Source organism: Bos mutus, chromosome X (genome assembly GCF_027580195.1).
Source record: "Bos mutus isolate GX-2022 chromosome X, NWIPB_WYAK_1.1, whole genome shotgun sequence".
In the NCBI taxonomy this organism is placed as follows: domain Eukaryota; kingdom Metazoa; phylum Chordata; class Mammalia; order Artiodactyla; family Bovidae; genus Bos; species Bos mutus.
In genome coordinates, this window is record NC_091646.1 from 41,170,616 (window position 1) to 41,193,750 (window position 23,135).

A 23,135-nucleotide genomic window follows, 5' to 3' on the forward strand; every position below is an offset into this window, starting at 1 on the left:
TGTATATTGTCAACCTGCTTATTTAACTTATATGCAGAGTACATCATGAGAAACAGTGGGCTGGATGAAGCATAAGCTGCAATCAAGATTTCTGGGAGAAATATCAATAACCTCAGACATGCAGATGACACCACCCTTATGGCAGAAAGTGAAGAAGAACTAAAGAGCCTCTTGATGAAAGTGAAAGAGGAGAGTGAAAACATTGGCTTAAAGCTCAACATTCAGAAAACTAAGATCATGGCATCCAGCCCCTGCGGGGAGCAAGCTCCACCCATGGCAAAGGTCATGAGGAAGGAGGCTCAGCATACGCAAAGGCGGGATCGAGCCTCAGGAGTCCCCCTGGAAATTCTCGAGCATTTACACCCAAAACCAGAGTCTGCCTACTTTCTGCTTTTTGCCTTCACCTACACCTCTGACTTTACGGGGGGCTGTCCCCCACTACCTCTCTGAAAAAAGAGTTAGCTTACAGCTCCAGTTAATAATTCCTGGGTGTGACACTGTTTCAACCTACAAACTCCTTTGGAAGTCCTCTAGCCTGCCTGAATAGGTTTTTCCGGCCACATGTGATTGTTCAGAGCCTCCCAACTGTGAGAGGCAGGAGATGTTCTAAACTGCCTAAACACAGATTCCTTTGAGTAGTTAAAAGATTGATTAGAAATTGTATTGGTGAAGGTTTTTTCACTTATTGGGCCAATGTTTGCTGCTAAGTCTCCATACTCCTTACCTACTGTGTCCTTGGCAGTGTATTGACTGATATAATGGGTGTATAGAAATGTAAGTAGTAGCCTCTATGTTTGTAACCTTGGACCCTTGAGTTAATTCTTTTCTTGATTGAGCCCACCTCACCTTTGCCCTATAGGAATGCAGCTTTGTCCAATGCTTTTTTGGAGGCTGGTGCCTGACTTTGGAATAATCACCTTTAGAGAAAGATAAGTTTCTTAAAATGTTAACAGGCCTCCTGGCCAGAAGATGATGTAATTCACCTGAACTTTTGCATATGATAAGTTTGAAAGCCTGGCTTCGATTAGGACCAGGAACTGCTGTCCTTGCATGACTCCACCCCTTCCCCCATTATCCTCTATGCACAACTTAAGGTATAAAAACTACTTTGGAAAATAAAGTGCGGGCCTTGTTCACTGAAACTTGGTCTCCCCATGTCGCTCTTTCTCTCAAATTCTGACTGAGTCTCCATCTGGAGAGCGGAACCCGCCATGCTTACTAATTATGCCTGGGCTTCTAAGATCGACCGGGGAGGCCTCAGTGTCTCCTCTCCTTCAGGAGAACGGAAGGACGCCTGCGGCCTACGTAAGTGGTGCAAACTTCTTGTCTTGAAGTTTTATTGGTCTCCCGCGTAAACCAAGCTACTCAGCCTCTTTTCTCCACTAAAATTTTCCTACTGGGCTATCCTCATCCTATTACTCTTTATATCTTTGATAAAATATTTAAATAAATAGGTTGCCGACGCCGTCCCCACTTCGAATACCCTGGATCAGCCAGGGCTGGTCCCCGGCAAGCCCCATCACTTCATGGCAAATAGATGGGGAAACAGTGGAAACAGTGGCAGACTTTTATTTTTGGGGGCTTCAAAATCACTGCAGGTGGTGACTGCAGCCATGAAATTAAAAGGTGCTTCTCCTTGGAAGGAAAGTTATGACCAACCTAGGCAGCATATTAAAAAGCAGAGACATTACTTTGCCAACAAAGGTCTGTCTAGTCAAGGCTATGGTTTTCCCAGTAGTCATGTATGGATGTGAGAGTTGGACAGTGAAGAAAGGTGAGTGCTGAAGAATTGATGCTTTTGAACTGTGGTGTTGGAGAAGACTTGAGTCCCTTGGACAGCAAGGAGATCCAACCAGTCCATCCTAAAGGAGATCACTCCTGAGTGTTCATTGGAAAGGCTGATGTTGAAGCTGAAACTCCAATACTTTGGCCACCTGATATGAAGAGCTGACTCATTTGAAAAGACCATGATGCTAGGAAAGATTGAAGGCAGAAGGAGAAGGGGACGACAGAAGATGAGATGGCTGGATGGCATCACCTACTCAATGGACATGAATTTGGGTAAACTCTGGGAGTTGGTTATGGATAGGGAGGCCTGGTGTGCTGCAGCCCATGGGGTCACAAAGAGTCAGACACGACTCAGCGACTGAACTAAACTGGTGTTATGAATGCAATTTCCATGCAGGTCTGCAACCTTGGAATTAGAATCAGGGTCTGCTATTCAGCATTCTCTCTTATGACTGGCAATGAGGGTCTTCTTAATCCAATGGATTAGGGTGAATGACAGGCTGTGTATTCCCATTAGACACACAAACCTAGATTACAGATCCAGTTTAGGGCACTCTTAGAGCCTGCCCTAAAAACCACTTGAGGCTGAAAGGGATTTCTGAATTCATGCTGAGCTGGAAGCCAAATTCATCTATTTCCACATTCCAAATGCCAACTCACTCAAAAGTGAAAGTGTAAGTCGCTCAGTTGTGTCCGATCCTTTGCAACCCCATGGACTATACAGTCCATGAAATTTTCCAGGGCAGAATACTGGAGTGGGTAGCCTTCAGGAGGAAAATAAATGTATATTTGAGGCACATCACCCTTATTTCAATATATGCCACAGTATAAAAAACATCCTAGGAGCAATTTAGGTGCTCTTCCTTTACCCCAAGGTGCAATCCCTGGTAACTCAGACAGTAAAGTATTTGCCTACAATGCTGGAGACCCAGGTTCGATCCCTGGGTCAGGAAGATCCCCTGGAGAAGGAAATGGCACCCCACTCCAGTATTCTTGCCTGGAAAATCCCATGGACTGAGGAGCCTGGTAGGCTACAGTCCATGGGGTCACAAAGAGTTGGACACAACTGAGCGACTTCACTTTCACTTTCTTTCACTTGCCTTTACCCCAAACCAGACACCCAGGAACTCACAAATATGGGGAATCCTGGGGCTCTGTTTTTCAAATACAGACAGTCTATAACATTAAGAAATATTTCCCACTATTATGATGAAGTGTATCACTACTATAAGGAAGAAGTGATCTAAGATGACTCAGGTCATCTGGTTCACTTTAAATCTGGCATCTTAAATCCCCAGAGCAGAGCTTTAAACCACACGTCGCTTTTTTTCTGACTCACAATCGTATGACTAAATGAATGAATAAATGAACTAGGTAGTAAAGAGATATGAGAACCAAGGAGATAGAGTTAGCTCCACTGAGAAAATAGAAGGTGAGTAATATATTATATTCAAAGGAACACATTATAGAGTAAATACAGTGTGTTTTCCCAGGGTATAAGGCCCACATACACTGTGGTGGTGGTCTGTTGTCAAATGATCCTCAGGATCATGAGGAAACAATGTGGATTGATTCAGGCTGTAGGCCCGAGGAGTCTTGGTCATTGTCAGGCAGGAGACAGGGTCTAGAGAAGGTTCTGTGGAATCTGAAGCTTATATACTTTTGAAGGTTTTCTTTTAAAATAACACAAAATCAATCACAACAGTGAGTATTTATTTAGAATGATAATGTATAACAAGCATTAAAATTATGACAACTGCAATAAGAAAAATTCCAAACAAATCATGTGTGTGTGTGTGTGTGTGTGTGTGTGTATGCAGAAACACCTGCACAATCTGAAGTATGGTGAAGTGAACATCCAAGGTGAAAGGTATAATAGTTTTATTGAAAAGCAAAACATCAAATTTCTGCAATTTTTACATAAACACAAGGCCATGTGAACACATAACAAAACCCCAGGAGTGACATTTGTGCCACTTTCAAAAATGCAGACAGGTTCACATTAAGCCTTTAGGATTTAATTTTACATCAAGCTTTTAAAATAAAATAGCTCTCAATATTTATTCTCACTAAAAGTCTTGTTTCAAGTTAGAATAAACAGTTTATTGACTTCAGACTTTAATTTTCAATTGTGTATTTTTAAACATGTTGGGATAATTGTCATATTTGTCCAAACAGAGACTTTTTATGTGACCCATTTCCAAATTCACAGATTCTGGTCCATAATTCTTTCTAGTAATGTGGAATGATTTACCAGTTGGAATTTATATTATTGAAAGCAACTGGAACTACCGTACAAATAAGCCAGATGATAAAAAATGCTTGGTTTGAAGCAAGCAACTCTGTATTTGGAGATACAAGATTCAGAACAAAGTGCTTGCATTTTCTACAGTTTATATCAAACTAGGTGGGCTCTTAAGCAGTCAGTCTGGACTCATACATCTAGAGTAGCCAGACCATGAATATAATGATTCTAGCTGCCTTCTATATGTGGTCAGAAGGCTATATTAAGATATAGCCAATGTTAGTTATGAAGGCAGGAGAAAGCCTGTCTGTTTTAAGAAACTGTTCTGGCTATTGAACAATAGACACTCCCACACATGGAACTTCACGGAACTGTAGAATGAATAATCCTGTTCAAGGCTGCCAAAATTATTTTCTGCATGCTGAGATGTTATTCACACACACATCAACTGCATGCAGATAATCCATTTACTTTATTTTTGAAGTCCAGATTGTTTTCTCGAAAAAGCAATTGCACTCAGTTGTAATATATAGCAAAGCATCTCTATCTTTGGTTCTATATCTCAGAGATATTTTTCCAAAAATAAATAAGCTTGACAGGAAAAATAATTCAGCTATCTTAAGAGAAAGTCTAATATTTTATAAAAATTAAGCAAAAATATATGATTGATGCTTTTTTTCTAATTATCTTGCTTAATATCTCATACCAGTGCAACTTTAATATTAAAACGATCGCGCACAGTATATTTAACTATACAGCATAGACACAAAAATGTCAAAAAACAAAATAGTACTCTCCGTTATTAATCATATTGGAATTATGCTTTCTAAAAATGCACAGGAAAGTAGAACTGCTAAAATATGTTAATAATTTGATGTTGAAGAAGTGAAAGAAAAGGAAATGAAGATGCAGAACAGGTCATAGATCCTAGATATTGCAAAAAGAAGTGAATATATCACCCAAAGTCTCCCATTTCTGGAAAAAATATGTTAGAATAATTCAGAGATTTTTCTTTTAAACTAGAATCTATGGAAGCTCCCTGTTACTGGACCCTCAGAAGATTTAATGATCTTCCTTTGTTAATGGTTTCCGCCTCTTTTCAAACAAGATTTTTGAATCAAATAATTCTCTTTCCCTGTATCCTAGAGATGGCCCCTTCAGATACTTTGCTTCTGCTGCCTTGTAATCTAATCCATCAACAGCAGAAATTGAACAGATGATTGCTTCTGGCAGAAGAACTTCCAGGATAAATTTAATTTTATCATTTCTTATCCGAGTCAGCATTTTTTCATCTATTTGTTTGTAGACTTCTTGTAAATATTTCACCACCTCATCCAACTGATCTTCATCTTCAAAGTATGTTTCAATACAGGGTGTGAATCTATGTGCATTCAAGAATGATTTCAGCCACCTGGACCCTTTCGTGCCATTTAAAATGGCTAAGAGATGGCTCTCTGTTCCCTTTGCATTCACGATGAAGTCCACTAGGTTTTTGTTGGCTCGGTCCCGAGCAGACTTCATTCGGTCTGGAAGAAGTTTCTGGAAGGACATTTTCTTGGTCTGGGAAGTCACAGACATTGATCCCCCAGTATTTTCATTTTGCAGCTTTGGAAATAAATTCCTGAAGGTATCCTGTTTGATTATTTTCCTAACTGGATAACTAATGTCAGCAGCGTAATACTCAAAAAATGAGCCTGCAAAAGAACCACAACCTAATCTAACTCTGTAGTCACAAATAAGCGAGATGCACCAGTCAATACTTTCACTGTATTCCTCCCTGGCTTTCTCCACTAGTGCCTGCTTCTCTTTACAGTCAAATTTCTTTAATCTTCTAAAAGGCACTCTAACGCCTCTTTTTTCAGGATTCATATTTGCCTCAACAAAAACCACACTTGCTTTTCTCTCTTTTCGCCTGATGCTTTTTATCACTGATGGCCAAAATGGATATTTTTGATACTTAAACCAGACAATCATCCCTGTCTCAAATGAACGTTGCTCATAATTAAAAAGGAAACGTGGAAGTTCTTCATCTTCTTCATCGTCATCTAATATGGATGCAGCAATTGAACTTATACGCGCTGACTTGTCAGAAGCTTGAAATTCTTCCTCAAATTCCTCAAAATCCAGTCTCTGAAGATTTCTTTCATTACTCCCGAGGAGTGAATAATCCCCAGAATGGCTAGAGGCACTAAACGAAACCTGCTGTTCCTGTGAAGAAGGCTGAGGGAATGCCTCAGCATCCATCTCTGATTCCACAGTAGGTTGATTCTGGCTGGCAACTGAGCATGGATCAGAGGGACCCTCTCCAGGATCTTCAATATTCTCTGAGAAGGCAGAGCATTCAGAAGAAGCGGCCAGGGCCTCTGGGTAGATGTCTTCTGGCTCCTCTTTTAAAGCTTTGGGCACAATGAAGCCATCTGATGGTAAAGTTGGACTGAATTTTTCTTCTTTAACATATACATCTTCCTCTTTAATTGTGGAAAGCAAAGGCAAAATTGAGAGGTCAATCTTTTTCTTGCTCTCTTTTTCATCCTCATCTTCCAAAAGTGAAGGGAAAGTCTGGCACCAGCTGAGGTTTTGTGATGATTTTGTTTCCGTTTCATTTGGAATATTATCAATCATTGCATGCACCTGTGATTTATCATCATCCAGGGAATCATCACTCTCTGATGATACTAACAGGATTGTTGAATTTTCATTTTCCTCCAGACACTTTGGTAAGTCTCCTTCTCCTTCGTGCTTCCGATACTTTTTACGAGGGGGTGAATCAGATGGCTTTTGTGGTATGTTTTGAGACAGTATAGTGGTCTCTTCCTCATCTGAACTGCTTACTTGAATCAAATTTGTTCTCTCATTCAGAATATCCAGTGCCATTTTTAGTGACCTGGCATAGGCTGTTTCCTCTCCAGGTGGGTCACTGACCTCTGACTGTGTGGCTAGTGAGGAGGCAATAGCTTCAACTTGAGATTTAGTTAGGATCTTTGTTTCTGTGCTTTCCATTTGAATTTTTTCATCCAGTGAGAGTATTTGAACTTCCAGGGAAAATACCTTTTTTCTCTTACTATTTGATGAAGCCTCGGATCGGGACAAAACTTTTGCTGGCCACAACTGGTCTTGCCAATTGCATAAGACATACTCAGCATCCATTATGATTTAGATTTATGTGCCAAGAGGTTAATATTAGAGATTTATGTGTCTGGCTATTCTCGTCACTGTGAAGGAAGTCCCTACCACAAACAATACTTTGACCAATGCCCCTTTTAGAACTACAAAGAGTTACAAAGTGTTTATAGCTTGTGTAGCCTGTTGTCCTCCAGCTGAACTTCCCAAGGATGCTTGAACACGTTGTTTGAATGGACAATATGGAAGATACTGAAATAGCAAAAAGGAAAAGAAAAGTATCAGCAAATAAAATTATTTTGCCAAAGTAGGTGAGCAATTGCAAATAGAGAAGAGACAGACAGACAGTGGGGTATCAGATGGAGGAGGAAAATGCAGAATAATATAAGGTGCGGGATAAGAATTGGAAAAGTGTTTTTATAACATCTCAAAGAACTTACTTTCATTATTGCACATGATTATTAAAGTGTGACTCTATGTGCGTGATGACAGAAGTGGTGTGTCAGGAACTCTATATATTAGACATTTTGGGACTGGTGCCCCTAATGTTATACCTAGAGAAGCAGGACTCTGAACTTGGTGTGCATCAAACTCATCTGGAGAATTCTTAAAACTAGATTTCTAGGCCCTATCCTGAGAATGGCTGCCAGGTTCACATATTGGATGAGGTAATTATCAAGGATTTTTTGAGAGTCAGGTGGCTGGCTAGGACTTCAGGTAGAAATCTGATTAGTCTCTGGCATGAATTCTTCATAGCAGTTTGACACATGAGATTCCTCCCCCAAAGTAGAAGCTACTACTTTTAATTACAAAACATTATGGCTACAGAACAGGGAGCAAAATGAATTACATCTTAAATTCTCAACCTAACATGATTTTAATATGAAATGTAGTTTTTAATATTGCTAAGGCTTTAGAGAAAGAAGCAAAATAAATTATACCCTGAGTTCTCAACATGTTTTTAATGTGAAGTATTTTGCAAAATGAAAAGAGCCTTACCCAATGTCACGTGGATCAGGAAGGGTCTGTCTCTGTGATCTGGTTGTCTTGATTCTTACTCCAAAAAGAGACAGGCTGTCTAAAAGGAAACAGGGAATTAAATTAAGTGGCCAAGGCATAAAGAAACTTTTCTACCAAAACTTTAGCACACATGTCATTTAGAAACACAGGAATGAAATGAAATCTTATCTATGATGTAGATATTTATTGTCCTCCTTGTTTATATTATTTTAACTTCTCTCTGAGTGATACAGTTATGATATCTGGTTCATGTTTAAATCATATTTCTCAGGAAAAGTGCGAGGCAAAGACAAGAAAGGGAAGTAACAATTGCCTTGTGTCTACTATGCCCTTCCCTGATGGCTCAGAGGATAAAGAATCTGCCTGCAATGGAGACACAGGAAACAAGGAATCAATCCCAAGGGAAAATACCCTGGAGAAGGAAATGGCAACCCATTCTAGTAGTCTTTCCTGAAAAATCCCATGGACAGAGGAACCTGGTCGCAAAGAGTCAGACATGACTGAGCGACTAAACACATACACACTACTATGAACAAGACTACAGGTTTTGCTTGAATCCTCAAATCAACCACTATGTGAATTTTTCATCCTTTACACATATAATTTTTTCAACAGAATTTTATTCACACTATACCTGCTGTCTCCCAGTTCACTCATACAAAATATGTTTCATTGCTTTATTGTCCACTTCATAAAAATGGTTGCCTGGAGAAAATTTAGGAAATTTGGCCACCGCCATCTTGTGACCAGAAGCAGAACTGCAGATCTTGCAGGTGCTGTACACAGAGCTTCAGTTGCTCAGATTTTTCTTATGAGGGAAGGATGGGAACTACATTTAGCCAGCCAAGAGTCTTTCCAGTCTTATGCTATGCTATGCTAAGTCACTTCAGTCGTGTCCAACTCTGTGCGACCCCATAGACGGCAGCCCACCAGGCTCCCCCGTCCCTGGGACTCTCCAGGCAAGAACACTGGAGTGGGCTGCCATTTCCTTCTCCAATGCATGAAAGTGAAAAGTGAAAGTGAAGTCGCTCAGTCGTGTCCGACTCTTAGCGACCCCATGGACTGCAGCCCACCAGGCTCCTCCGTCCATGGGATTTTCCAGGCAAGAGTACTGGAGTGGGGTGCCATTGCCTTCTCTGTTCCAGGCTTAGAGAACTTTCTAAGTTCAAGGGGTTTGCTGTGTAGGATAAGAGGATCATAATGTCTTCAACTATAATCTTTCTGGTTATAAAACATGCAGAAGCTTATTAAAAATCAAAAAGATGCAAAAAGATGTAGGTAAAACTAAGTACAAGCTTCTATATAAATAATCTGAATATTTTCCATTTTCCAGACTTTTTTACATGTATAGATAAATGCATACCATTTCAAAACAACATCAGATCTCTGATGTTGAGCAGTCTGAACATTATTCTACCTAAGTGTTTTTCACATGATTTATGAATTACTTTAAATGAGTTTTTTTTTTCTCACATTTGTAACATTTTATCTCAGTATTTTCCCTGATGATGTAAACAAGTAAATGTGTAAGAATATATTAATACTCTAAAATTAGACAGCAGTAAAGCTAGTCCTATCTGTCCAGCTACACAAATAAATATTTATGTTAATAGTATGGCAGGTATGTTTTCCCAGAATTGGCTGCATGAATTATATAGTAGCATATATATGTTCTGCTAACACACATATTTAATTTTGTGAGATAATGTTACAATTGTATGCTACAATTTACTTTTTTCACTTTATTTCTCAGACATTTCAAATCTCTACATGTAGAGATTTACGTTTTTATTTTCGAGACACATAGTATTCCACTGTATGAATGCACCATGACCTATAATATTTTTTAAAACTGCTAATAGAAATAAACCAAATCGTCTGTCTCAGTCTTAAAAAACTTTAAAGATACAGAAAATGGTTATTGCTGACCACATCTATACCTGTGATCTGAAAGAATGAGTTGCAAGGAAGATACAGACAGGGCAGTAGCCAACACAGCAACCAGGCTACACACTTGATTATGTCCAGGAAAATTTCCACTATTGGCAAAACATGGGGGGTCATGTCTGCATGTCTGTGTGTGTCTATGAATGCTTATGTGTTTGAAGCAAATTGGATATGCTGTCAGCTTCATTTTTCTTTCATGATTATAAAAGTAATCATGGGGAGATGCTAATATTGGCTAGGAATTAATATTAAAATAGTAACTTGACTATCCAGAAATGCTGAATAACATGGGAGCTTATTTTCTCCCAGATTTTTTAAATCATGCGAATATACATGCATATATATGTATAAGTGTCTTCACTCAAATACATACTTGTTCCCCTTTCCATGTTCATGTACAGGTGACACACACATAGTCTATGTGCCAATCAAATTGTAGAAGTATTTCCCCCCAAGCTGCCATACATTTTTATCCATCATTTTCTGTGTAAATTAATAAATGCTTAAACATTCAAACAGTAACAGAATGTCTAGCAATATAAACATGGAATGACAAGTCAGTAAATTAGCATGAACGCCTGTGCTGCACTGAAGTCTTAATATAGAGGCTGTAATCTGATCACTCCTTCTTCCACTTGTAGACTTTTAAAGGATTGGGAGATACACAAATTCCAAAGGATTAATTCTTTCACAATGCCAACAATTATCTCAAATCCACACACCTTTCCCACCACTTTAAAACCACTGTTCCTATTTCTCTCATCTTCATCCTAGGGTCCTGAGAAATCCCTATAAAATAACTAGATTTAAGACAGCCATTACATCCCAGGGACGGGGGAGCCTGGTGGTCTGCCATCTATGGGGTCACACAGAGTCGGACACGACTGAAGTGACTTAGCATAGCATAGCATAGCATAGCATTACCTTGAAGCTTCTTGTCAGCTGCAGCCTGGTGAAATGCTGCTCCTCCCCCAAGACTGGCCAGGTACAGCTCACTCCGAACCTTCTCAGAGAACGCTCCGCCCCCTCCCTGTGATGAAGTCAGATGATCCTTCTCTGAATTAGGGGAGGGAGAATTGCCAAATTAAATTGCTGAAGTATAAAAGGGTAGAACGGAGAAGGCGATAGCACCCCACTCCAGTGTTCTTGCCTAGAAAATCCCATGGACGGAGGAGCCTGGTGGGCTGCCATCTATGGGGTCGCACAGAGTCGGACACGACTGAAGCGACTTAGGAGCAGCAGCAGCAGCAACAAAAGGGTAGAAATGTTCCTTTTTAAAGAACTTGAAAGTGAATTAGCAACAAGTGTCTGTTTAATTTCCCTTAGGGTGGTGATTTCTTGGGGGAAAAAGGGTGTAAATCACTTTACTTTAAAAAAAAGTCTGATTTAAACTATTTCACCATGTTGTTTTTTTTTTTTTCCTTGCCTTCTCTTCATCTTACCTTGGTAGGTCAATTTAAAACCCAGCTGGTCATGCTTCATTAAAACAGTTCACTAAGGATGTTGATTTGGATCGCACTAAAACTGTACACAGTTTTAGGGAACATGACTTATAATTTTCAAATCTGTTTTCAGGACATGGTATGTCTCTCCTTTTATTCAGTTCTTTTCTTAAATGCTTCAGAAATTTCTAGTATATCTTCAAGGAACATGGATATTTCTGACCAGAGGCTGGAAATCACTGGTTTGCAGGCAAATACCCATTTCATATACCCTCATCAATAACTGGCAAATCCTCCTTCTTATATTTTATTAGTATTTTTCACTCACACAAATCTATGTGGGGAAATTAATTTTTAAAAATTTACAAGTATTTGTTTTCTGTATGTCTGAAACATATCTTGCACACTTTTTTCATTAAAATTCTCCTGTGTTAGATTAAAATTCAGCTGATTTAACTTAGAAAGCTAATTTAAAATATTGCTAGGGATAATGTTGGAAATGAAAATATTTGGGAATGAAGTGTTTTATTTGACTTCTGTATTATCTAATACATATTTATATAGAAATTTATTGTTATATATTTTATTTTATATAAAATTTATTTATATAAACTAAATACACACACACACATATATATATATATAATCTCCTATTACAGTAGAAAAAGTAAACTAATACATTGGCCAAAGAGAATGACTACATGCTCCTGATTAATTTAGAACCCAGTTCAACATCTAGAAATACACATACTTAACAAATGTCTGACAGCATTCAATGTGTAAGCCCCTTTCAAATCTAGAATGTGAGATGTAAAGGGACACAAGATATGATGGGTTGTTAAGATCTCAGTTCTAGGGTTCTCCCAAACTTTGGATGATGTTAGATATCCCTCTGACAAAGCAGCCAAGGCCTTTATTTTCTGTGGTTGGTTAGTATCTACAGTAAGTTTTACTTTATTTCTTTTTTAGAGAGGTGTAGAAAACACTTTTATTAGTCTTGACTAGGTATCTATGGAAACAACTCTATATTAGCACTCAAAATACATAATCATTTTTTGTTGCTAAGTGTACAGTATAGTGGGTCACGGGCTTCTCTGGTGGCTCAGCTGGTAAAGAATCCGCCTGCAATGTGGGAGACCTGGGTTCAATCCCTGGGTTGGGAAGATCCCCTGGAGAAGGGAAAGGCTACCCACTCCAGTATTCTGGCCTGGAGAATTTCAAGGACTGTATAGTCCATGGGGTCTCAAAGAGTTGGACACGACTGAGCAACTTTCACAGATAGTGGTTCACAATTTTAAAGATTATACTCCATCTACAGTTATTATAAAATACTGGCTATATTCCTTTTGCTGTACAATAGTCTTTGTAGCTTATTTTATACATAGTAGTTTATACCTCATAATCCCCTACTCCTATATTGTCCCTTCCCACTTCTCTATTTCCACTAATAATCATTAGTTTGTTCTCTTTATCTTGTGAGTCTGTTTCATTTTTGTTATATTTACTAGTTTGTGGTATTTTTTAGATTCCGCATGTAAGTGATATCATACAGTATTTGTCTTTCATTTAGCATAATACCCTCAATGTCCATCCATGTTACTGCAAATGGGAAAAGTTCACTCTTTTTTATGGCTGAGTAGTATCTCATTGTATATATACCACATCTTCTTTATCCATTTATCTGTTACGTACAGTTAGGTTGCACTCGTATCTTGGCAATAGTAAATAATGCTGCTGCTACAAACATTGGAGTGCATGTATGTTTTCAAATTAGTGGTTTTGTTTTGGTTTTTGGATATATACACAGGAGTGGAACTACTGGGTCATATGGTACTTCTATTTTTAGTTATTTTGAGAAACTGCCATACCGTTTTCCACAGCGACTGCACCAGTTTACGTTCCCACCAACAGTATACAAGGGTTTTCTTTTCTCCACATCCTCACCAAAATTTGTTGTGTTCTTTATTTATAATAGTGATTCTGATAGGTGTGAGGCGGTATCTCATTGTGATAATTTGGGGGATGCAGTGTTTTATTTGGCCTCTGTATTATATAATATGTAAATGTATATAAATATATATTTATATATAAATTTTATTTTATATACTTTATATATAAATGTGTATGTAAAACCACCTCTATGTAAGTATTAATATTAGAAAATATATAATAATAATGAAGATAATCCCCAGGCTAGTATTTTATTGACAGCTCTAATAGTTACAGTATGTAATCTTTTGTACTATGCTGCTGCTGCTGCTGCTGTTGCTAAGTCGCTTCAGTCATCTCCGACTCTGTGCAACCCCATAGACGGCAGCCCACCAGGCTCCTCCGTCCCTGGCATTCTCCAGGCAAGAACACTGGAGTGGGCTGCCATTTCCTTCTGCAGTGCATAAAAGTGAAAAGTGAAAGTGAAGTCCTCAGTCGTGTCTGACTCGCAGCGACCCCATGGATTGCAGCCTACCAGGCTCCTCCATCCATGGGATTTTCCAGGCAAGAGTACTGGAGTGGGGTGCCATTGCTTTCTCCGTTTGTATTATAAACCACCCCTAAATCTCAGAGGCTCAGCCCCAAAAGAGTTTCTAATGCTGATGTCAATGTTCAACGGAGGTCATCAAGCAGCCAGAGAGGGAGAGGAGTCTCCGTTCTAAGCAGGCATTAAAAGACTCAAACTTCCTCCATTCTATGACCCTACTATATTCTTTGGCCTTGAAGTCCTCCACAGTTTTTGCACCTGGCTAACGAGGGTCACAAAAGATTCAGACACGACTTAAGTGACTAAACAACAACTACAAAGGATCTTATGAAGATGGTCATTGGAGAATCCCAGGAAAGGTTTCAGAGGCCAGGACCAGCAACATCATTATCGGTCACAGTCAACTAGATAAAACTGTTATAGAGGCTGGGGAATGTAGTCTCCTTATGACCCAGGGGGAAAATGAAACACAATTTGGTGAACACATAGCATTCTCTCTGCCAGAGGAAGTTTTCCCTTTCCATCTTTTATGAACTTTTGTTGTTTAATGTTTTTTTTCTTTTCTTTTTCGGCTATGTAGCATATTTATAAAGACCAGGGCAGACATTTCTATTTGCCCACCCTACATTCACTTTCTGCATTCTTTGTCAGTAACAGAACTCCAGTTGCATTGAAGGTGGCAGTGTAAACTCTTAAAATATTTTTTCCCCACAATCCTCCAAATAAGCCCTGGCCACAAGATGGAATTTCTTGCCGAAGAATGTAAGCAGAAATAGTTGTGAAGATTCTAGAGAAGGTACCTCCAAAGGGAAAAACTGTCTTCTTGGGCTTTTTCTTTTTCCCTCACTTTCCCTCTTTCTCTTACTCCCCCCTAGAATTTGACCACAACAGGATTCAGACAGCCAATCTGGACCAAGAAATGATTTAGAAAAAGGATGCAACTCATTAGGGATGAAAGATCCTGAACCCCTGAATAATGGGTCCATCCCATTCCAATCACTTTAACCCAATGGAACAATACATTTCTATCTTACCTAGGTCACTGTGTTTTCAAGTCTCTAGTGGTAGGAAATAAAGTTGATCTTATATACAATTACCAACAAAAATAATATTATTATTATAGAATTAATCTTTTCAAAGCTTTCAAATTATTATTACATAATTTAAAGAGGATTACCAGGTTAGTATAAATATGAATTTATATAAATGAAGAGATATATTCAATTATATATTTTACAAGTAATATTTCTCATTCCGTCTTCTCATTTCACATGTTTTAGAAAAGTCAAGTGCACACAAAATGTGATCATTACATTAAGATTATACTCTTCTGTGTTTATTTTGTCTATTTTCTATATTGCATGCTCAGTCACTAAGTCATGTCTGACTCTTGGCAACCCCATGGACTGTATCCCACCAGGTTCCTCTGTCCATGGAATTTTCCAGGCAAGAGTGGGTTGCCATATCCTTCTGCAGGGGATCTTTTTCACCCAGAGATTGAACCCACATTTCCTGTGTCACCTGCAATGGCAGGGGCAGATTCTTTACCACTGAGCCACTTGGGCTAAATCAGAAAATACTACAACACCTCACCATTTTTCAAACAAAATACAAAGGAAAAGATTAATTCCTTGGACAATATTTTATGTTTCATTGTTCTACAGAAGGAGTGGGAGAAGAAGGATAACCAATAATAATTAATGCTACTACTACAACTACTATTAATGAAGATATAGAATAATTACAGATATAATAATATCTAACATCTATAGTTTTCCATGTGCCAGGTATTGTTCCCAGCACTTGACATATTATTTTATTTAATTATTAGATGGCTATTTCAGGTAGGAGAGTCCCATGCCCGAGTCATTCTGCATAACACGAGTAGTAATATTACTAATAATAATGACAAAGAATGAGAGAAACCAAAAGTGTTTTCTTACCATGAGCCAGGCCCTCTGCCAAGTGCTCTGTTTACAGAGTGCTCCCTCTATTCTCGCAAAATCTTGTTAGGTGGGTATTCTGAGTATTACCACTTTATAGATGAGGCATTAGAGAGGTTAATTAACTTTTACAAGGATACCTAGAGACTACTGGGCACATGGGATTTGAATCCACGTACTCTGACTCTCAAGTCCATGTTTTTAATCACTAAAACACACTGAACCTACCTCATCCAAATGAAAAATGCTCTATAAATGTGGACTGGATGAATGGTGAATTAGTGAATTTGAAATAGCTATGTACTAGAAATCATGGAAACTTAAAAGAGAATCCTGTATTTAATTTAACATAAATTAGTCTTTTGTAACATAATTATAAGAGTGAGTGACATCCCATCACTTTTGCCATATTCTACTGATTGGAAGCAAGTCATAGGTTCTGGCCATACTTAAGGGGAAGGAATTACATAAGGGGGTGGGTCACTTAGGGTGTGCCCACCGCAATACTGTATGATTCCACTCATGTGACATTTTCAGAAAGAGGAAAACACAGTGACGTGATCAGTGGCTGTCAGGGATTACAGGTAGATGGAGGGTGTGATTACACATGGTTGGCACAGAAAGTTGTCAGGGTGATAGAATCTTCCACATCCTGGCTGTGACAGTGATTTTATGAATTTACACATATGTAAAATCCAAATAAGTGTATACAAAAAATCACATATTGTGTATGATGATTTAAGTATGATTTTAACATATATAATAAAAAATAAAAATTTAAATGGAAAAATTTAATAATTATTGTATAAAAATAAACTATTTATAAAAACATGCTTTAGAGATATGCTTCTCCCTGAAGCATATTTCATAACAAAGGAAAAAAAATAACACCCATACATGTATTATTAGAAAGAATCAGTTCCATTTTGACTTAAGATACAATAAGCCATAAGAGAATGTCACCCATAATTTAATGATAAAAAATGTAAGTAATCCACAAAACCATAATATCCCTTGAGCTCATCACAGAACTGAGGTAAAATGAATTCCAAAGGGTAACCAGCCCCTTTGGCAAAGCATGGAGACAGAAGTAGCTGTCATGCAAGCAAGTTTAAAAAAAAATCAGCTGAACGCTTAATGAATTTTTAAAATCTTAAACTCTTAATGGGCTAGTGTCTCAGTAGTTTGGAATATGTGGCACCCAAGACACTTATACATTCACTGCCAAGTTATTTTTCAGTCCTTAACCAGAAGCACACAAACATGACTGTGGACAATGCAGAAGACCAAAAGAGCCCATGTCAGTGGTTCAGGTATGCAGGAGGCAATCAACTGTTGCTGGCAGACAGACATGAAGCCCCACACACTTATACAAACCCTTCTATGATGGGAAGCAAAAGTCTTAAGTCACCAGGGAAAAAGCAAAAGCCACCTTCCCAGGGAAGGGAAGATAGGAAACCCTCCTATCCCCAAAACAAAGGCAGAAATCCATAGCTGTTGGGGAGCAGTCAAAGCAAAAAACCTCTGCCCTTGAGGAGGAGCAGGAAACCTTTGAGTTCAGGATTCTCTATGAATAAAAAGCAGTGGTCAGCTACTGCTGAGGAAGGGGCAAGATATCAACCTTAGATCCCTGGTTGTTCAGATGGTAAAGAATGTATCTGCAATGCAGGAGACCTGGGTTCAATCCCTGGGTCAGGAAGACCCCTTGGAGAAGGGAATGGCAATCCAACTCCAGTACTCTTGCCTGGAGAATTCCATGGACAGAGAAGCCTGGTGGATTATAGCCCATGGGGTCACAAAGAGTCAGACATGACTGAGCGACTAACACTAGATATAAATCAGAGGTTAGCTGCCATTTGGAGAGGAAAGAATGCTGAGAAAGTACAACCATCAGATCTAGCTACATAGGGCCTCCCTAAAGCTGAGGCTGGACAAAAAAAACAAAGAACACTCCCTGCCTCACCAGGAACCTAGCATCTAACAATAACAGCAGCTCACTGCTAGAAAACAGGCAAGGGCATGAAGAGAGATACCACACTCCCCAACATGTGGCACAGATGTAAAGGAACTATTGAAAATTTAGAATTGAAAAAGACCACTGAGGAAAAACCTCTGGCACTCAGGCTGCACTCTAAGCAAAAAGTTTATTATGCAAGTCAGATAATAATGAAATGAGAAAAGGAGGACACAATCTTCAGCTTATTTTATGATATCAGTATTAACCTCATACTAGAGGAAAAAGTATAAAAGGAAAGAAAATTACAGATCAACTGTGCCTCAGAAACAAAGACACAAATCCAATGATACAGATATAGAAATGATATAGAATTACATAGAAAATGATTGTAAAATTATTATGGATAAATCATAAGGATAAAATATTATGACTAAATGGTGTTTATCTTGGAAGCGTAAGGATGGTTATACATTTGCCAATAAATCAATGTAATTCACCATATCAACAGACTAAATAAAGAATATTAGAGGTCCTCTCAACTGATGCAGAAAAGCATTTGACATAATTCCACAGACATTCATGATAAAAAAATGTTGGCATACCACTAATTAAAGGGCTCTCAATGGCACCCCACTCCAGTACTCTTGCCTAGAAAATCCCATGGACGGAGGAGCCTGGTAGGCTGCAGTCCATGGGGTCGCTAAGAGTCAAGACACGACTGAGTGACTTCACTTTCCCTTTTCACTTTCATGCACTGGAGAAGGAAATGGCAACCCACTCCAGTGTTCTTGCCTGGAGAATCCCAGGGACAGGGGAGCCTGGTGGGCTGCCATCTATGGGGTTGCACAGAGTTGGACACGACTGAAGCGACTTAGCAGCAGCAGCAGCACTCAACTTGATCAAGGGCATCTACAAAAAAGCCTGAAGTTAAAATCCTACTTAATAGTGAAATATGGAATGATTTTCCCCTAAAATTAGGAACAAGGATTTCTGCTTTCAACACTTCTATTCTACATTATATTAGAGATTCTAAAATAAATAGCAACTGAAAAATAAAGGCATGCAGAATGAAAAGGAAGAAATAAAGCCGCTTTTAATTGCAGACAACATGATCATCTATGTAGAAAATTCCAATGAATTTAACAAAAGAAAACAAAAGCTACTAAACCTAATACCTGTTTATCAATATCATCAGTTATAAGGCCAACATTATTTATTTCTATAGAATAAAAATTAGAAGTTGAAATTTAACAAAGTACCATTTGTAATATCAAACCCAAGGAAATACTAAGTTAGAATAAATCTAACAAATATGTGCATGATTTGCACACTCAAGACTTTAAAAATGGTGAGAGAAATTAAGAAGAGATGAATAAATGGAGAAAGATATCAAGTTCATTGACTAAAAGATGAACTATTTCTAGGCTGTAACTTCTCCCCAAACATATCTATAGAAATCATTGCAATTTCAATCAAAATCCCAGCAGGCTTTATGTAGAAATTGAGAAGGTATCTCTAGAATGTATATGGAAAAGCAAAGGAAATAGGAGAACAACCAGAGTAATTTTGAAAAGAAAACACAAAGTTGGAAGACTTACACTACCTGATTTAAAGACTACAGTAAACAAAACAGTGTATTGAATATTATTGGCACAGGATAAACATACAGATAAATAAAATAGAAACAGACCAGCAAATATGGTCTATGGCAATGGTAATTAAATGGAGAAGTGATGGCCTTTTCAACAAATAATGCTGGAAAAATTAGACATTATATGCAAGAATGTTCACCCTGAACCCTTAGATAAGACCATACACAAAAATTAGCTCAAAATGACAGACTGACTTTAAGGTAAAAGCAAAAACTATGAAACTCATGGAAGAAAACAAAGCAGGAAATCTTTGTAGACCTTCATTTAGACAAAAGATTTATCAGACCACAAAAAACATGGACCATAAAATTTTGATAAATTTGACTTGAAAAGTTCTCTGCTCTTCAAAAAATAAAATGAAAATCCAAAGTGGGAGAATATACTTGCAGAACAAGTATCAGATTAAAAAAAAAAAAACTTGTATATAGAATATATAAATAACTCTTACAATTCAATAAGATTAATGGCTCAATTTAAATAGATCCTCATCAAAGAAGATATATAAATACCAAATGAACACATTAAAAGATGCTCAACACTATTAGCAATTAAGGATATGCAAATAAATCTACAATGAGATACCACTAACATCTTTATAAAATAGCTAATATTATAAAGAGAAAATACCTGACAGTATCAACTGCTGGCAATGATGCAGAGCTACTGGAACTTATACAATGCTGGTGGAAATACAAAATATCACAGCTACTTCAGAAAACAGTTTGGCAGTTTCTAATATATTTAGACATACATTTATCAAAACCAGCTAAGAGAAATGAAACTTATGTACAAAGATCTGTTCTGGAATGTATGTTGCTGTTGTTTATTAGCTAAGTTGTGTCTGATTCTTTTGGGATCCCATGGACTGTAGCCCACCAGGCTTCCCGGTCAATGGAGTTTTCCAGGCAAGAATACTGGAGTGGGTTGCCATGCCCTCCTCCAGGGGATCTTCCTGACCCAGGGATCAAACCCATGTATCCTGCATTGCAGGCGGATTCCTTATTGCTGATCCACTGGGGAAGGCCTCTGGAATGTATACAACAACTTTAACCATAAGCAGCAAAAACTATAAATCTACTGGTGAGTGAATATATAAGTTGTAAAATAACAGAATACCTGTAAGCTAATATAAGAAATAAACCTCTGATACATATACCAACATGAGTAAATTATCAGAAACATTATGGTAAGTGAAAGAAATAGATGCAAAAGGGTAGAAACTGTATAATTCCATTTATATGATATTCTGGAAAATGAAAACTATAGGGACAGAAATCGGACAAGTGGTTGCTAGGAACTGGGGTAGAGAGAGTATTGACTACAGTGAGGCAGTAATGGAACTATTCTATAGCCTGACTGTACTGCTTATTACATGACTGTATATGTTTGTCAAAACTCATTGAATTACATACCAAAAAGACTGAATTTAACTCTGTGTAAACCATTCCTTAATAAATCTGAGTCTTAAAAAGGTGTCCAATCAGAATATAACCTATATAACCAGTTGATGTTTTACAGTGAGCATAATGGGAATATATATAGGAATTTTGTTTGTACTTTGGTCAATGATTACCTAAAGAGGTTGCGAGTACCGCAGGTAAGTGTAAAAATATCCTCTGTAGTGTATAAAGAACATATTAAATATTCTATTTGTTTAACCTCTTTGAGTAATTTTTTTGTTATGCTTAGCCTAGCATCTTTATTTTTTTAATTTTTATACTGAAATATGGCTGCGCGGGTGCAGGAGGGCGTAGAGGAGCTATTCCACGTTCAAGGTCAGAAGGGGCGGCGGTGAAGACGTAGCCCCCGTCCAAGGTAAGGAGCAGCAGCTGCGCTTTGCTGGAGCAGCCATGAAGAGATACCCCACATCCAAGGTAAGAGAAGCCCAAGTAAGATGGTAGGTGTTGCAAGAGGGCATCAGAGGGCAGACACACTGAAACCATACTCACAGGAAACTAGTCAGTCTAATCACACTAGGACCACAGCCTTGTCTAACTCAATGAAACTAAGCCATGCCCATGGGGCAACCCAAGACGGGCGGGTCATGGTGGAGAGGTCTGACAGAATGTGGTCCACTGGAGAAGGGAATGGCAAACCACTTCAGTATTCTTGCCTTGAGAACCCCATGAGCAGTATGAAAAGGCAAAATGATAGGATACGGAAAAAGGAACTCCCCAGGTCAGTAGGTGCCCAAAATGCTACGGGAGATCAGTGGAGAAATAACTCCAGAAAGAAGGAAGGGATGGAGCCAAAGCAAAAACAATACCCAGTTGTGGATGTGACTGGTGATAGAAGCAAGGCCCGATGCTGTAAAGAGCAATATTGCATAAGAATCTGGATGTTAGGTGCATGAATAAAGGCCAATTGAAAGTGGTCAAACAAGAGATGGCAAGAGTGAACATCGACATTCTAGGAATCAGTGAACTAAAATGGACTGGATTGGGTGAATTTAACTCAGATGACCATTATATCTACTACTGCGAGCAGGAAACCCTCAGAAGAAATGGAGTAGCCATCACGGTCAACAAAAGAGTTCGAAATGCAGTACTTGGATGCAATCTCAAAAACGACAGAATGATCTCTGTTTGTTTCCAAGGCAAACCATTCAATATCACAGTAATCCAAGTCTATGCCCCAACCAGTAATGCTGAAGAAGCTGAAGTTGAATGGTTCTATGAAGACCTACAAGACCTTTTAGAACTAACACCCAAAAAAGATGTCCTTTTCATTATAGGGGACTGGAATGCAAAAGTAGGAAGTCAAGAAACACCTGGAGTAACAGGAAAATTTGGCCTTGGAATATGGAATGAAGCAGAGCAAAGACTAATAGAGTTTTGCCAAGAAAATGCACTGGTCATAACAAACACCCTCTTCCAACAACACAAGAGAAGACTCTACACATGGACATCACCAGATGGTCAACACCGAAATCAGACTGATTATAGTCTTTGCAGCCAAAGATGGAGAAGCTCTACACAGTCAAAAAAAAAAACAAGACCAGAAGCTGACTGTGGGTCAGATCATGAACTCCTTAGTGCCAAATTCAGACTTAAATTGAAGAAAGTAGGGAAAACCACTAGACCATTCAGGTATGACCTAAATCAAATCCCTTATGATTATACAGTGGAAGTGAGAAATAGATTTAAGGGCCTAGATCTGATAGATAGAGGGCCTGATGAACTATGGACTGAGGTTCGTGACATTGTACAGGAGACAGGGATCAAGACCATCCCCATGGAAAAGAAATGCAAAAAAGCAAAATGGCTGTCTGGGGAAGCCTTACAAATAGCTGTGAAAAGAAGAGAAGCGAAAAGCAAAGGAGAAAAAGAAAGATATAAGCATCTGAATGCAGAGTTCCAAAGAATAGCAAAGGGAGATAAGAAAGCCTTCCTCAGTGATCAATGCAAAGAAATAGAGGAAAACAACAGAATGGGAAAGAATAGAGATCTTTTCAAAAAAATTAGAGATACCAAGGGAATATTTCATGCAAAGATGGGCTTGATAAAGGACAGAAATGGTATGGACCTAACAAAAGCAGAAGATAT

At 38.4% G+C, this 23,135-nt stretch overlaps 1 protein-coding gene across 12 annotated transcripts in view; it reads right to left on the minus strand.

Moving 5' to 3' along the window:
• Positions 1-23,135, minus strand: part of PWWP3B (PWWP domain containing 3B) — a 64,768-nt gene that overhangs the window by 25,519 nt on the left and 16,114 nt on the right. For 7 of the 12 annotated variants that reach the window (XM_070365881.1, XM_070365882.1, XM_070365876.1 and 4 more), the window contains 3 exons: positions 11,045-11,176; positions 8,153-8,231; positions 3,485-7,405 (listed from right to left, as the gene is read on the minus strand). In XM_070365881.1, the coding sequence (XP_070221982.1) occupies positions 5,096-7,180 (2,085 nt within the window). In that variant the 5' untranslated portion in view covers positions 7,181-7,405; positions 8,153-8,231; positions 11,045-11,176 and the 3' untranslated portion in view covers positions 3,485-5,095. Of the gene's footprint in view, positions 1-3,484; positions 7,406-8,152; positions 8,232-11,044; positions 11,177-23,135 lie in introns of those variants that run through there. The other 5 variants (XM_070365885.1, XM_070365884.1, XM_070365883.1 and 2 more) reach the window with 4 other exon arrangements.